This window comes from Sander lucioperca, chromosome 7, assembly GCF_008315115.2.
Source record: "Sander lucioperca isolate FBNREF2018 chromosome 7, SLUC_FBN_1.2, whole genome shotgun sequence".
NCBI lineage: Eukaryota > Metazoa > Chordata > Actinopteri > Perciformes > Percidae > Sander > Sander lucioperca.
Window position 1 is genome coordinate 21,551,285 of NC_050179.1, and position 15,000 is coordinate 21,566,284.

At 42.1% G+C, this 15,000-nt stretch overlaps 3 protein-coding genes across 5 annotated transcripts in view; 1 reads left to right on the forward strand and 2 right to left on the reverse strand.

Annotated features, from left to right (window-relative positions):
• LOC116059836 (L-fucose kinase) overlaps positions 1-673 on the reverse strand; it is a 33,891-nt gene extending 33,218 nt beyond the window's left edge. Inside the window, exon 1 of the mRNA XM_036003513.1 lies at positions 1-673. This exon is cut by the window's left edge and continues 225 nt beyond it. The gene's annotated coding sequence lies outside the window, so the exon portion shown is untranslated.
• A 728-nt stretch (positions 674-1,401) lies between these two features.
• pclaf (PCNA clamp associated factor) lies at positions 1,402-8,769 on the reverse strand. The gene is made up of 4 exons (XM_031313104.2): positions 8,592-8,769; positions 7,567-7,650; positions 7,282-7,462; positions 1,402-1,608 (listed from the first exon to the last, which is right to left on the reverse strand). The coding sequence occupies exons 1-4, from the start codon at positions 8,635-8,637 to the stop codon at positions 1,569-1,571; spliced, it is 351 nt and encodes a 116-aa protein (XP_031168964.1). The 5' UTR covers positions 8,638-8,769; the 3' UTR covers positions 1,402-1,568.
• A 590-nt stretch (positions 8,770-9,359) lies between these two features.
• The window catches only part of nedd1 (NEDD1 gamma-tubulin ring complex targeting factor), a 16,043-nt gene continuing 10,402 nt past the window's right edge, over positions 9,360-15,000 (forward strand). For all 3 annotated transcript variants that reach the window (XM_036003487.1, XM_036003486.1, XM_031313103.2), the window contains exons 1-6: positions 9,360-9,487; positions 10,344-10,487; positions 11,198-11,292; positions 11,841-11,957; positions 12,510-12,650; positions 13,006-13,235. In XM_036003487.1, the coding sequence (XP_035859380.1) occupies positions 10,352-10,487; positions 11,198-11,292; positions 11,841-11,957; positions 12,510-12,650; positions 13,006-13,235 (719 nt within the window). In that variant the 5' untranslated portion in view covers positions 9,360-9,487; positions 10,344-10,351. The remainder of the gene's footprint in view (positions 9,488-10,343; positions 10,488-11,197; positions 11,293-11,840; positions 11,958-12,509; positions 12,651-13,005; positions 13,236-15,000) is intronic.

Below are 15,000 nucleotides of genomic sequence, written 5' to 3' on the forward strand. Positions count from 1 at the left end.
ATAATTATATAATTTTAATGCTTTCACCCAAGAAACACAGGGGTGTTTTAATCCAAACCACGATATTTATTCCTAAACTTGACTAGTCGTTTTGGTGCCTAAACGTAACTGTCATCGCCGTAACGTTAGCTGTATGCGGCTGAACCGTTATCAACAGGCGAACACAGGAACAGTTAGCCGACCGTTGACCGTTAGCCGGCAGTTAGCCGACCGTTGACCGTTAGCCGGAGAAAAGTAGCTAGACTAACGGACCGTGAACTGTTGGACTGCTGCTGTTGACGATAAACAGTTCTGAAAACAAACAAACAAGCAAACTGTGTTGTTGTTTTGTGACCGTTTGCTCCGGTTTGCTCGTCCCGTTAGCTTAGCTTTGACCGCGCGAGCTTCCGTAGTAGGCTTCAGACGTTTGATTTTAACCTTCGGACCTCTCGACGAGGCGAGCTAACGGACACAAGCAGTAAAACGGTGTTGCTAAGCGACAGTTAGCTGCTGTATGAAGAGAGCCGCGAGCGGTAGATATGTCGGAGAGGTTTTTAAAGCAGCCTCTGTGGAAGTTATTGATTAATAAAGTGCTGATATTCTAATAAAAGAAGCAACCGGACAGTGATCGATGATCTCTCAGGTTCCCAAACACAACACGAGGTGACATTCATTTGGTTGACGGAACATCCCGACGGGGCGGAGTCTGGGTTCAAACAGGACCCAAAGGGGGTTTTCTTTCTTTTTTTTTTTGTATCACCTATTAATTTATTTTAACTTCATTAAAAATGTTCAAAACTAATGTGAAACACACACACACACACACAGAGACACAGATTTAATATTAATGTTCAAAACAGATGTGGCATTATCTTAAAATGCATAAAAGGTACACAGCGTTTGCCAAATTGCGTGTGTGTCCTTATAACTTGCTGCTGTAACACAGTAATAAGGTCCCAATTTGGGATTAATGGTCCATCTACCTACCTATCTTTCTTTGCCTGTTACCAGAGACAGTCTGGGTCTAATTATTTGAACTAATTTAGTGGCTTTACCTGTTGTCATTTGTTTGACTTACTGGAACAATTGAACAATAAAAATGTTGTGAATACTGAAGTCAAATCTGCAGTATTTCTTTAATTCTTCACCAAGTGATGATTGGTGTGGTGTCTGCGTGGTGTAACGTTGGTGATTAACGGCTCAACACATTAACAGACTGACAGAGAACCAGATCCCGTCTGATGTCAGCCTCTCAATGTGATCGTTTCCTGCCGTTAGGCATCTCAATCTTTGGGTTTCTGGTCTCTGGGAAGTTCTGAATTTTCAGAATCTATATATTAAAATAGCCGTTAAGTTAGTTAGTTCGTTAGTTGCAGCGGTGTTATTTTTTAAAAGCCAAAGCAAACACGTCACAGATCTCCACAGGTTAAAACCATTTTAAAAAAAAGTTTATTGAACTATACAAAGTGGATTCATCAGAAACTATATATACAGATGTACATTAAAACCATTTGCCATTCAACCTGCCACGAAGCAACGGTGGAGGAAGTGACGGGACCAGACGTCACCAACAGATTCCTTCTTTGGATTCATTCATCCTCCTCTTCCTCGGCAGGCAGCGGTCGGCACCTGCACACACAAACACACATGGTTCACTACTTCATATGGACCTAAAGTACACACACATACTTCATATGGACCTAAAGTACACACACATACTTCATATGGACCTAAAGTACACACACATACTTCATATGGACCTAAAGTACACACACACATACTTCATATGGACCTAAAGTACACACACACATTCTTCATATGGACCTAAAGTACATACTTCATATGGACCTAAAGTACACACACATACTTCATATGGACCTAAAGTACACACACATACTTCATATGGACCTAAAGTACACACACATACTTCATATGGACCTAAAGTACACACACACATACTTCATATGGACCTAAAGTACACACACACATACTTCATATGGACCTAAAGTACACACACATACTTCATATGGACCTAAAGTACACACACACATACTTCATATGGACCTAAAGTACACACACATACTTCATATGGACCTAAAGTACACACACACATACTTCATATGGACCTAAAGTACACACACATACTTCATATGGACCTAAAGTACACACACACATACTTCATATGGACCTAAAGTACACACACATACTTCATATGGACCTAAAGTACACACACATACTTCATATGGACCTAAAGTACACACACACATACTTCATATGGACCTAAAGTACACACACACATACTTCATATGGACCTAAAGTACACACACATACTTCATATGGACCTAAAGTACACACACACATACTTCATATGGACCTAAAGTACACACACATACTTCATATGGACCTAAAGTACACACACACATACTTCATATGGACCTAAAGTACACACACATACTTCATATGGACCTAAAGTACACACACACATACTTCATATGGACCTAAAGTACACACACATACTTCATATGGACCTAAAGTACACACACATACTTCATATGGACCTAAAGTACACACACATACTTCATATGGACCTAAAGTACACACACACATTCTTCATATGGACCTAAAGTACACACACACATACTTCATATGGACCTAAAGTACACACACACATACTTCATATGGACCTAAAGTACACACACATACTTCATATGGACCTAAAGTACACACACATACTTCATATGGACCTAAAGTACACACACATACTTCATATGGACCTAAAGTACACACACACATACTTCATATGGACCTAAAGTACACACACACATTCTTCATATGGACCTAAAGTACATACTTCATATGGACCTAAAGTACACACACATACTTCATATGGACCTAAAGTACACACACATACTTCATATGGACCTAAAGTACACACACACATACTTCATATGGACCTAAAGTACACACACATACTTCATATGGACCTAAAGTACACACACACATACTTCATATGGACCTAAAGTACACACACATACTTCATATGGACCTAAAGTACACACACACATACTTCATATGGACCTAAAGTACACACACATACTTCATATGGACCTAAAGTACACACACACATACTTCATATGGACCTAAAGTACACACACATACTTCATATGGACCTAAAGTACACACACATACTTCATATGGACCTAAAGTACACACACACATACTTCATATGGACCTAAAGTACACACACACATACTTCATATGGACCTAAAGTACACACACATACTTCATATGGACCTAAAGTACACACACACATACTTCATATGGACCTAAAGTACACACACACATACTTCATATGGACCTAAAGTACACACACACATACTTCATATGGACCTAAAGTACACACACATACTTCATATGGACCTAAAGTACACACACACATACTTCATATGGACCTAAAGTACACACACATACTTCATATGGACCTAAAGTACACACACATACTTCATATGGACCTAAAGTACACACACATACTTCATATGGACCTAAAGTACACACACACATTCTTCATATGGACCTAAAGTACACACACACATACTTCATATGGACCTAAAGTACACACACACATACTTCATATGGACCTAAAGTACACACACATACTTCATATGGACCTAAAGTACACACACATACTTCATATGGACCTAAAGTACACACACACATACTTCATATGGACCTAAAGTACACACACACATACTTCATATGGACCTAAAGTACACACACATACTTCATATGGACCTAAAGTACACACACACATACTTCATATGGACCTAAAGTACACACACATACTTCATATGGACCTAAAGTACACACACACATACTTCATATGGACCTAAAGTACACACACATACTTCATATGGACCTAAAGTACACACACACATACTTCATATGGACCTAAAGTACACACACATACTTCATATGGACCTAAAGTACACACACATACTTCATATGGACCTAAAGTACACACACACATTCTTCATATGGACCTAAAGTACATACTTCATATGGACCTAAAGTACACACACATACTTCATATGGACCTAAAGTACACACACATACTTCATATGGACCTAAAGTACATACTTCATATGGACCTAAAGTACATACTTCATATGGACCTAAAGTACATACTCACATACTTCATATGGACCTAAAGTACACACACACACACATACTTCATATGGACCTAAAGTACACACTCATATACTTCATATGGACCTAAAGTACACACACACACACACACACTTCATATGGACCTAAAGTACACACACACATTCTTCATATGGACCTAAAGTACATACTTCATATGGACCTAAAGTACACACACATACTTCATATGGACCTAAAGTACACACACATACTTCATATGGACCTAAAGTACATACTTCATATGGACCTAAAGTACATACTTCATATGGACCTAAAGTACACACACATACTTCATATGGACCTAAAGTACACACTCATATACTTCATATGGACCTAAAGTACACACACACACACACTTCATATGGACCTAAAGTACACACACACACACACTTCATATGGACCTAAAGTACACACACACACACACTTCATATGGACCTAAAGTACATGCTCACATACTTCAGGCATGAAAACGGGTCAGGGGTGAGAAGAATAAAGAACATTTTAAATATTCCATATTTTAAGCATCACTCTGAGTCATGTTAGCCGACCTGGGACAGCTGGAGAAACTCAACTTCAGCCATCAGCCATCAGCAGGGATTACAGTCAAAACATCCTGAGCCTGAAACTTCTTAAAGTGAATTTGACTGGTAAACCAGTTAAAGTCCTTCTGACATTACACAATAATAAGTCATAATTTTTAAAAACTAAAAAGTTTGGATCAATTTTTACTTCTTCCAACCATATGTTAAATTAAGAGTTAATCTAGATTTACATACTGCAATAATATCATAATCCTACAATCAATCATTGTGAAAACTAAACTTTCTAGATGGTCCAGGTCATCATCAAAACAGAGAATTAGTTCATTCATGATTTTGTCCATGTTGATATTAGCTGCTTCATGTACATTTGTTAAAAACGTCTCATTGTTTGTTTATCTTTTCATATATCTAGACGTCTAGACTCTGGGATGTAAATACCTGCCATGGTAACAAACAGACAGCTTTGTCAGAGCAGTTTGGGCTTCAGATCGCTTTACACAGCGGCCATCGTTAATGACAAATCATGTTCCGCTATGAACGCACACACGTAATGTTTATATCACAAACACGGTCGGTCAGTGAAGGAGCAGTCGCAGCGGTCGTAGCCGGTAACGTAGTCGTATGACAGCGTGCACGGACCGAAGCTTTGTGACCAGCATCTAACGACCAGCAGCTAATGACCAGCATCTAATGACCAGCATCTAACGACCAGCATCTAACGACCAGCATCTAACGACCAGCATCTAACGACCAGCATCTAATGACCAGCATCTAACGACCAGCATCTAGTGACCAGCATCTAACGACCAGCATCTAACGACCAGCATCTAACGACCAGCATCTAGTGACCAGCATCTAACGACCAGCATCTAATGACCAGCATCTAACGACCAGCATCTAGTGACCAGCATCTAACGACCAGCATCTAATGACCAGCATCTAACGACCAGCATCTAACGACCAGCATCTAACGACTAGCAGCTAACGACCAGCATCTAATGACCAGCATCTAATGACCAGCATCTAACGACCAGCATCTAACGACCAGCATCTAATGACCAGCATCTAATGACCAGCATCTAGTGACCAGCATCTAACGACCAGCATCTAACGACCAGCATCTAATGACCAGCATCTAATGACCAGCATCTAACGACCAGCATCTAACGACCAGCATCTAGTGACCAGCATCTAACGACCAGCATCTAATGACCAGCATCTAACGACCAGCATCTAATGACCAGCATCTAATGACCAGCATCTAATGACCAGCATCTAACGACCAGCATCTAACGACCAGCATCTAACGACCAGCATCTAATGACCAGCATCTAATGACCAGCATCTAACGACCAGCAGCTAATGACTAGCAGCTAATGACCAGCAGCCCTGTCTTACCGCTGCTGCCGTCCAGTTTCTTCCTTCAACATGCGCTGCAGAAGCAGCCGGCTCCCTCAATCTGAGGCACCGTGCTGAACGACGTCCCGTCTCCTCCATAGACATATATAATATCTATAATATAATATATAATATATATCTCCTCCTGTCTCTTGTCCTCTATTCATGCCCAGCTCCATTAGTTTGAACTCCTTTCTCAACTTAAGCTGTATCTACATGCTCCAAGTTTGATCAACTTTGCCTCCATTTTTTTTTTGGCCGCGTTACCATGGAGACCACACCGGCACTCCGCACTCTCACATTTCGGCAAAGACCCGCCCTACTCTGCATCCGATTGGCTAGAACTCGTTTCATTGGTAGGTGGAAGTTTGATGATTGGTTAAATCCAGCACTCGCGCTCCCTTCTGGCACGCACACCTGTTCGCAGTTCACTGAATCTCTGGTACCTACCCCCCCCAAAAAAAACATTTCAAAACGTGTACTTTAGAAAATCAGTCACCTTTCGGCGACTGATTTTCATGTATGATACTTCATATGGACCTAAAGTACACGCTCACATATCAAATGTCTCTCTAGACCTGTCTGTCTCGGTCTTGTCTCTCTGTAGACCTGTCTGTCTCTCTAGACCTGTCTGTCTCGGTCTTGTCTCTCTGTAGACCTGTCTGTCCCTGTAGACCTGTCTGTCTCGGTCTTGTCTCTCTGTAGACCTGTCTGTCTCGGTCTTGTCTCTCTGTAGACCTGTCTGTCTCTCTGTAAGCCTGTCTGTCTCTCGACCTGTCTCTCTGTAGACCCATCTGTCTCTCTATACCTGTCAGTCAATCAGAAACATTGCCAAAGGTGACAAAAACTTGTTCAAAAAAGTGACCAAAATTCTTATTTTTTTTAAATAGTGGGGGGGGAATATTAGAAAAAGCGACACAAATAATTGTAAAAAAAAAAAAAAAAAAAACACCAAAATGTGACAAAAAATTTGGAAAAATAGTAATAGCAATATGGCAATAAAATTGGAAACAAACGACTAAAAAAATGACAATAAAATCGACAAAAACGTCGAGAAAAGTGTAGAAAAAGAACAACATTTTGACCCAGAAAAATCCAACGTTGCGCGGTGGACGGGAAGACAACATGGGGCTTAAAATAACTCAGCCGGTGAACGTACTTCTTGGGGGCTTTTGACATCCCGCTGCCTCCGGCCTCTTCATCATCCTCTACCTCCTGGGGCTTCTGGTTCTCCTTCTCAGGCTTCCTCGGGGGCCCGCCAAAGAAGTCTCCGATGCCCTTCTGCCAGTCCGGCGTGGGACGGGGACACACTGGGTTCCCACCTGCATACTTGCCCTTTGCTGCAAATGAAAACAAACCAAAAACCAGCCATAACTTCAGTATAAGCTCCATCCCTTCATGCACGGTGTATATACTGGGTGTGATGTTACAGTCAGTGGCTGACCAGGTGTGGTTGACTGGCTGCTGGAGGAGGAGGCATTGGCTGAACTGGAGCCCAGGGACTTCCTGGGTGCAGCTGCTGCAACAGCTGCAAACACAATCAAACAAACTCTTCATGAATGGATGTAAAATAAAACCATAAAACCATTAAACTGGATCTAGGACAGCCATGTCATAAATGTTAAACAATTACTCAACCAGTAAGACACTTTATTGCAGGCAAACTGGGTTGTGTGAGAGTAAAAAAAAAAAAAAAAAAGGAAAAAAAAGGCCGTACTGCATATAACGTTTACATTAAATTAGCTTTTGAGAAAGCTTGTTTTTACACGTAGTGACATCTGAACCAAGTTTAAAAAGTTCCGTTTTTATTAACGTGAGTGCAGAATGGCGGTTGAATTGTACGCCGAATTTACAAGAAGGAACCGTGGGTTAAAAAATATTGTTCATTATGTCCTGTCACACATGTGCCGTCGACGATGAGGCAAAATACATTAAATTATCTAATTTTTTAAAGGGGTTTGGTGCGACGCCGCACAAAGACTGACTGCGGCGCTCAAAACTGGCGCCAGTTTGACGAAAGCAAGACCCTATGTTCTGGAAACGACTACGTGTTATGTAATATCGTCTGGCGGATCCGGATATTAAGATAAAACTACGATTCTTGCGATAGTACGAGTTAAAATTGTTTTTTTTTTTTTCTTATAATCTCTTCGGATGTTTAGGAGGAACCAAAGGACGCCGCCCTCCGTGTTGGCGGGAGGCTGTTGTTGGGAGACCTAACGTAAGCTAGGTCCTGCTTTGACATGCGAGTACTATCCTGACATCTTTGTTATTTAAAATGTCGACATCATTAATGTGAAATAGTTGTCCTCCTGGTGAACAAATGTTACCGCTACGGTGTCCGCTTTGTTCGGCTTATGGGAGTACGCTCCCAGCCCGCCAGACTCCGTGACAAAAATGTTAACTTATAAGCAAAAATAGCTATTTCATGCTGAATTCGTAATAAATATCTGTAATGTGTTACTGTACCTTTTCTGTATGATGCGGGGACACTGTCGGCTTTAGTCCTCACCATATTGGTAGCGACGTGTAACGTCAAACGGTGTTTCAACAACAACTACACTGGTGAAGTGAATGAAGCGACGCGTCGTCCCGCCTTGGTTTAAAAAGACGAGCGGATGGGGCGGGAGATTTTTTCTTCTGTTTCTTCTCTTCTGGCAGACCAACCGTGGTGGCGGCACAATGCCGCCCCCCGCAGGACGACTGTTGTAATTACAGCCTGTCAAAGGGAAAGGCGGCAAATCTGAAAAACCATCAAATGTTTTTATAATAACAGGGGACATTTTTGTAGTTTAACTACATTTTACCGATTACACTTAACGTTACATACTTTGACTGACATTTTTTTTTCAATGCCGGACTTTTACTGCAACCGAGTATTTTTACAGTGGGGTATTAGTACTTTTTTTTTTTTTTTACTGTTATTTTTTTAACCAATATTTTTAAGTGGCTCAAAATCCTTCACAGTGTTTTAAAGGATCAGATGCTTACAAGGTGACAAATAATAATAATAATAATAATAATAATAATAATAATAATAATAATAATAATAATAATAATAATAATAATAATAATTAAAAAATACTGTTTACTTTACTTAAAAGTACAATAAAGTTACAAAGAATAAACATTTTCCGATGGCGAAGGCATGTCCCGCTTCTACTCTGCCTCTGATTGGCTTACCCTGACATTCCAACCAACGAATGCAACGGATACTAGCCAATCAGAGGGAGAGCAGGGCGGGTCATGCCTTCGCGAAATATTTTGGCCTCCCGGCTCTCCGTAGTGGCGGTATATTGGTTGCAGGCGGATCACAAAACAAAAACAGCTTCAGAAACTTGTCAGTTATTAGTTTATCTCTACCGGTACGTATGAAGACACGTTTATACAGAACATATTTAAACGTTTGGACATTTTCCTGTAAGTTAGCGCGTGTTTCGTGTTGTTTAACTTGACTTTTATGGCTCTTCGGTAACTTTAAAAACCGCTGTTGCTAATTTAGTCTTCTGTTGTTGCTAACCGTTAGCTGCCGTTGATAACCGTTGGTCACCTTAACTTACCGTTGATAACCGTTGGTTACCTGGCACGTGAGCTGCTAGTTGGTGTTTTTAAAGTTTATCCAACTGAACAGAAACATCCGACGGTCAGCTGATGACAGTTATAGTTCATCTGATCTGTCACTGTTAATAGACCTGTGTGTGTGTGTGTGTGTGTGTGTGTGTGTGTGTGTGTGTGTGTGTGTGTGTCTGTGTGTGTGTGTGTGTGTGTGTGTGTGTGTGTGTGTCTGTCTGTCTGTCTGTGTGTGTGTGTGTGTGTGTGTCTGTCTGTGTCTGTCTGTCTCTGTCTGTGTGTGTGTGTGTGTGTGTGTGTGTGTCTGTCTGTGTGTGTGCGTGTGTGTTTCTGCCTGTGTGTGTGTCTGTCTGTGTGTGTCTCTGTGTGTGTGTCTCTGTGTGTGTGTGTGTGTGTGTGTCTGTCTGTCTGTCTGTCTGTCTGTGTGTGTGTGTGTGTGTGTGTCTCTGTCTGTGTGTGTGTGTGTCTGTGTGCGTGTGTGTGTGTGTCTGTCTGTCTCTGCCTGTTTGTGTGTGTTTCTGCCTGTGTGTGTGTCTCTGTGTGTTTGTGTGTTTGTCTATCTCTCCCTGTGTGTGTGTGTTTGTGTTTCTGTCTATCTCTGTGTGTGTGTGTGTGTGTGTGTGTCTGTCTGTGTCTGTGTGTGTTTTCCAGGCGTTGCCATGGAGGAGGTGACCCGCCTCGTCTCGACAGGAGACTGTGTGAAGATCTGGGATGCGGTTTCCATGGCGCCGCTGGAGCAGTTTAACCCCCACAGCAGCAGCCATCCTGTGGCCCAGGCCTGCTGGAGCTCCAACAGTATCCTGTCTGGACCATTAAATGTCCAAAAGCACCGCAAAAGGCTCACTGCAATCTACTGAAGCCTAAAGATCAGTCTCTGTCCAACTTCATAGGCTGTGTACTTGTGTTAGTACATTATCTTGGTCATGTAACAGTGATATAACCAAAATATGTATCCTGGGATCCATTCATAACTCTTTGCCTGAAAGAGACAGATATATTGTTAATCTCAATTATTTCCGAGACAATTGATTGCACAGTAAAATGTGGAATTGTGTAGGGCTGCAACTAACGATTATTTTCATAGTCGATTAATCTGTTGATTTTTTTTCTCGATTAATCGATTAGTTGTTTGGTCTCTAACATGTCCGAAAATGGTGAAAAATGTGGATAAGTGTTTCCCAAAAGCCCAACATGACGTCCTCAAATGTCTTGTCTTGTCCACAACTCAAAGATCTTCAGTTTACTGTCACAGAGGAGAGAAGAAACTAGAAAATATTCACATTTAACAAGCTGGAATCCAATTTTTTTTACTTATGTCTTAAACAATTACTCAAACCAACTAATCGGTTGGCGATTAATTTGAAAGTTGACAACTAATCGATGAATCTTTGCAGCTCTGGGATTGTGAGCGCTCTAGACTCTGTGTGTGAGGCCTGTGTGAGCTGGTGATAGTTGATTAGGACGTTCTGGATAAAAGGTGAAGCAGCCTTGACCCGTTGTGCCAGACCAGTACCTGGTGAGTGCCAGCAGCAGCGGAGACAAGCTGGTGCTGTCCAGCCTCAAATCCACTCCGGTTGCAGCCATGGAACTGGGCGAGGGGGTGAGCTCTGACTTTGATTCTCATTTAATTTTACGAGGCAACTGCATCACAAACGCTACTACTTTCTTCTGTGAGTTTTAAACATAGAGCTCCCAAGCTCTGCAGTGCTCTCCCTTCTCTTCAGTGATCCTCTGTGTTTACAGGCTCGTGGTGATGATCAATGAGCTCTAGGTACCAAAATACATCTATGTTTGGTACTGCCGATTAGTTTAGTTTTGTCATGGTTCATGTGTGCAATAAACATTACACTTCATGAGAAAAAAATTGTGGCAGAAAATGTTGACATCAATTCTAATTAATTTCTAATTTGGTTTAAAATTGGTTTCCGTGCCTCTAAAACTTTAACTTTTGGAAACTCTGCTGCCCCCGTTTTGGTTTGAAAACTGCGGGGAACAAACGGAGACATTATTTCTTTTATCTCAACCGTTACGTAATCTTTACACATATATATCTATTTACAAACGATGCATCGTTGCATCCCTACTTAACTGTGGATTCAGTTTCCCCTTCTATTCCTCACCCTCGTCTCTTTCTGATTGTCCGTTCAGAAAAAGCAGACGCGCGTGTGTCTGAGTTCGTCGTCTCAGTTTCTGGTCAGCGGCGGTCTGGATCACGGCGTTCACATCTGGGACCTGAAGACCAAGAGACTGCACCGCTCCCTCAAGGTAACCCCTCACACAGGACAGGTAGAATATCAGCAGGTAAAGTCATATTTGTGCACGTTGAAGCTGAAGCTGTGTGCAGTCATTGAGGAACTGGTTCAAGGAAATGTCTCTGACGCATAGAAGGTTAAGGTTGAGTCTTTAACTATAGTTTTAGCCTTTATGGCATAAAAATACATAGCGTGTGTGTGTGTGTGTGTGTGTGTGTGTGTGTGTGTGTGTGTGTGTGTGTGTGTGTGTGTGTGTTCTTGTTCTTATTCGTGGGGTCCAAAAACCGGGAGTCCAGTATACTTATCGGGCCCCGACAGCTTTGTGGGGCCAAAATGCTGGACCCCACAAGGTTAAAGGTCTGTTTGAGGGTTAAGACTTGGTTCTAGGATTAGGGTTAGAATTAGGTTATGGTTAGGGTGAGGGTAAGGGTTAAGGTTAGACATTTAGTGGTGATGGTTAAGGTTAGGGTAAGGGGCTAGGGAATGCATTATGTTTTATGGTGACTTTCTCTCTCTCTCTCTCTGTCCCTCTGTCCCTCTGTCTCTCTGTCTCTCTGTCTCTCAGGATCATAAAGAAGAGGTGACCTGCGTGTCGTTTAATGCCAACGACAGCTACGTGGCGTCTGGCTCCACCAGCGGAGACCTGGTCCTCCACAGTCTGACCACCAACCTGTCCAGCAAAGCCTTCGGACACGGTGGCAACCAGGTACCAAACATGTCCTGTTAAACCTCCTGTCAGAGTCAAAGGGGACGTCTTCAACAGTCCAAAATAGGTAGAAGAGCAGCAGAAAATCTTCACATTAGTTTATATTAGTTTGGTTAATAAAAATGTTTTCAAATCAATAAAAATGTTTTCAAATCAATTTCTCCCAGCCACCATCACCTCGGACATTAGTTTCCTATATTTTTTCTATCTTATTGCCAGTATAGAATAACTTTTGTCGTCCAATCAGCTGTGTCCAGTTGAAACAGACGTTTCCACTTTCTGATGTTTTTGATTCCTCTCCCAGCCTTCCTGAGAACCTTTTCAGAGCTTGTGTGGTGTGTGTTTTGTATCTCAGCCCGTCCACGACTTGCGGATGTCCCCGCTGAAGCGCTCCCTGCTGGGCAGCGTTTCTGACAGCGGCACCGTGGTCCTGTGGGACGCCAACACCCAGAAGGCCTTGCATGTGTTCGACGGCGCCCATAAAGCGCCGGGCTGCGGCCTGGCCTTCTCCCCTGCCAGCGAGCTCCTGGTGGTCAGCGTCGGTCTGGACAAGAAGATCGTCTGCTACGACACGGCCAGCAAGATGTAAGAACACGGTTACGTCCTGTAGCTAGGGGTATCAGGACATAAACATAAAACCAGGGGTAATTGGTATTTGAAAGGAAATTTATTTTGAACAGGGCAAATTTAACAAAAGAGCTACAAATGGAAAAATGGGCCCACGGGTGCTGTGGAAATCAAAAATAGAATATAACAAAAAGAGATCCTCAAAAGGAAGACTGTTTCTACACTTAAAAGAAAACAAAAGATTAAACAAAAACCCTCTCTAACTACGGTACTTTGCAAAACACAATGCTCACAGCACCCCCTAACCTAATGTGACTAAACACGACAAACCTATTGAATGCAAAGATGTCAGTTTTTAAATCTCAAGCCTTGGCCCACTTCCTCACTCTCGCAAACAATTTCACAAAATGAATCTGGTCTGGCAGCTGCCCTCAGCTGCAATCAATCAGGCCTTTTAAGCTGGAGGCAGCCTTCCTCGATCGGCCAGTCAGTGGTGGCATGCCGCACCAATCAGCTTCCTCCTCCAGGAACTGGGCGGGACTTCCTTTGTCCAACGAATCTTCAGCATGGGATGCCCAAGAGGGTCAGCTTCTCCTCGGACCGCGTAGCTCCTATGGCGCCATTTTGCTGCTACCAAGCCATCAGCTCCCGTTAGCATCCCATTGACTTCCATTCATTTTGACGTCACTTTGACAGAGAATAACTTTACATCTGAAGAGTTTAAAGACTCTATTTGTCCGTTGTTTATTTCTAAAGAAACACGACAATGTATAAAAGGCTCCATTACCTTGTAGCTCACGTTATGGCTCCGTAGCAGACGTTTTTATAAAAATAGGCTAACGATTGGGTCATAACCACGAGACTTACTGTCTCATAGTAGAGGAATTACCGTATAGTACAGGAGAAGCTCTCAGGCAGTTTGGACTTCCATTAGCTGTTTAAGTTTAATTACTAATGTTAACTATCATTTTAGTGATCAATAATTAGCCTGTGTCTATGTTATCTCCTTACATATACCTACGCTCTCCGTCTCTGCTAGATTGGGAATGATTGAGATTTCTCTTGGCACAGCTACCAGAAGACTTCCAACTTTCAGACAGGTTGCTCACGTCACATCTACGTCTTCAAGCTCAGTTGGAGGCTGCTCAGTAACGCTCAGCCATCACCGGGAAAGAGACTTCACTGGTCTCCGTCCAGAGACACGGGACCTGCTGGTCCAGTTTATATACTGTCTATGGGGATACTACAGCCTGCTTTGCATCTCACATATCACACTCTGTTAAACATACACATGAGGGTGCCGACGGCAGCCGTAACAAACACGAACACTTCATCCAGCAGAGAAGAACTGATCAGTAGACACGCTCAACTCACCGTTCCATACGGGATGTTAAGTTCACGATTACATTTTCTCACGATTGTTTTTAACAGAATGAGGTAGGGACTAACTACAGGGTTTCCGCGGGGTCTTAAAAAACGTCTCAAATTTAAAAATCAAAATTTTAGGCCTTAAAAAGTCTTAAATTCGCTGAAGTATTGTGTTCTAGTTCTTAAATAATTTGAAACGGGTCTTAATTTTCCTACGTCAATGCAACACTGCCTCTAGTGCTGAAATGTTCCCGCAGCGCTTTACAATGTTGGTTTGTAATTCCGTGGTGTTGTAGTTCTTTCTGTCACTAGTCCAAATATAATTCGCTGTATTAGGACTACAAATGAGTGTGTGTGTGTGTGTGTGTGTGTGTGTGTGTGTGTGTGTGTGTGTGTGTGTGTGTGTGTGTGTGTG

Coding starts and splice junctions, on each gene's coding strand:
- pclaf (XM_031313104.2), bottom strand. CDS start 8,637: ATGGTGAGGACTAAAGCCGACAGTGTCCCCGCATCATACAGAAAAG. Junction 7,463..7,566: donor CAGCCAGTCAACCACACCTG/GTCAGCCACTGA, acceptor TTTCATTTGCAG/CAAAGGGCAAGTATGCAGGT. Junction 1,609..7,281: donor ATGTCAAAAGCCCCCAAGAA/GTACGTTCACCG, acceptor TTGTGTGTGCAG/GTGCCGACCGCTGCCTGCCG.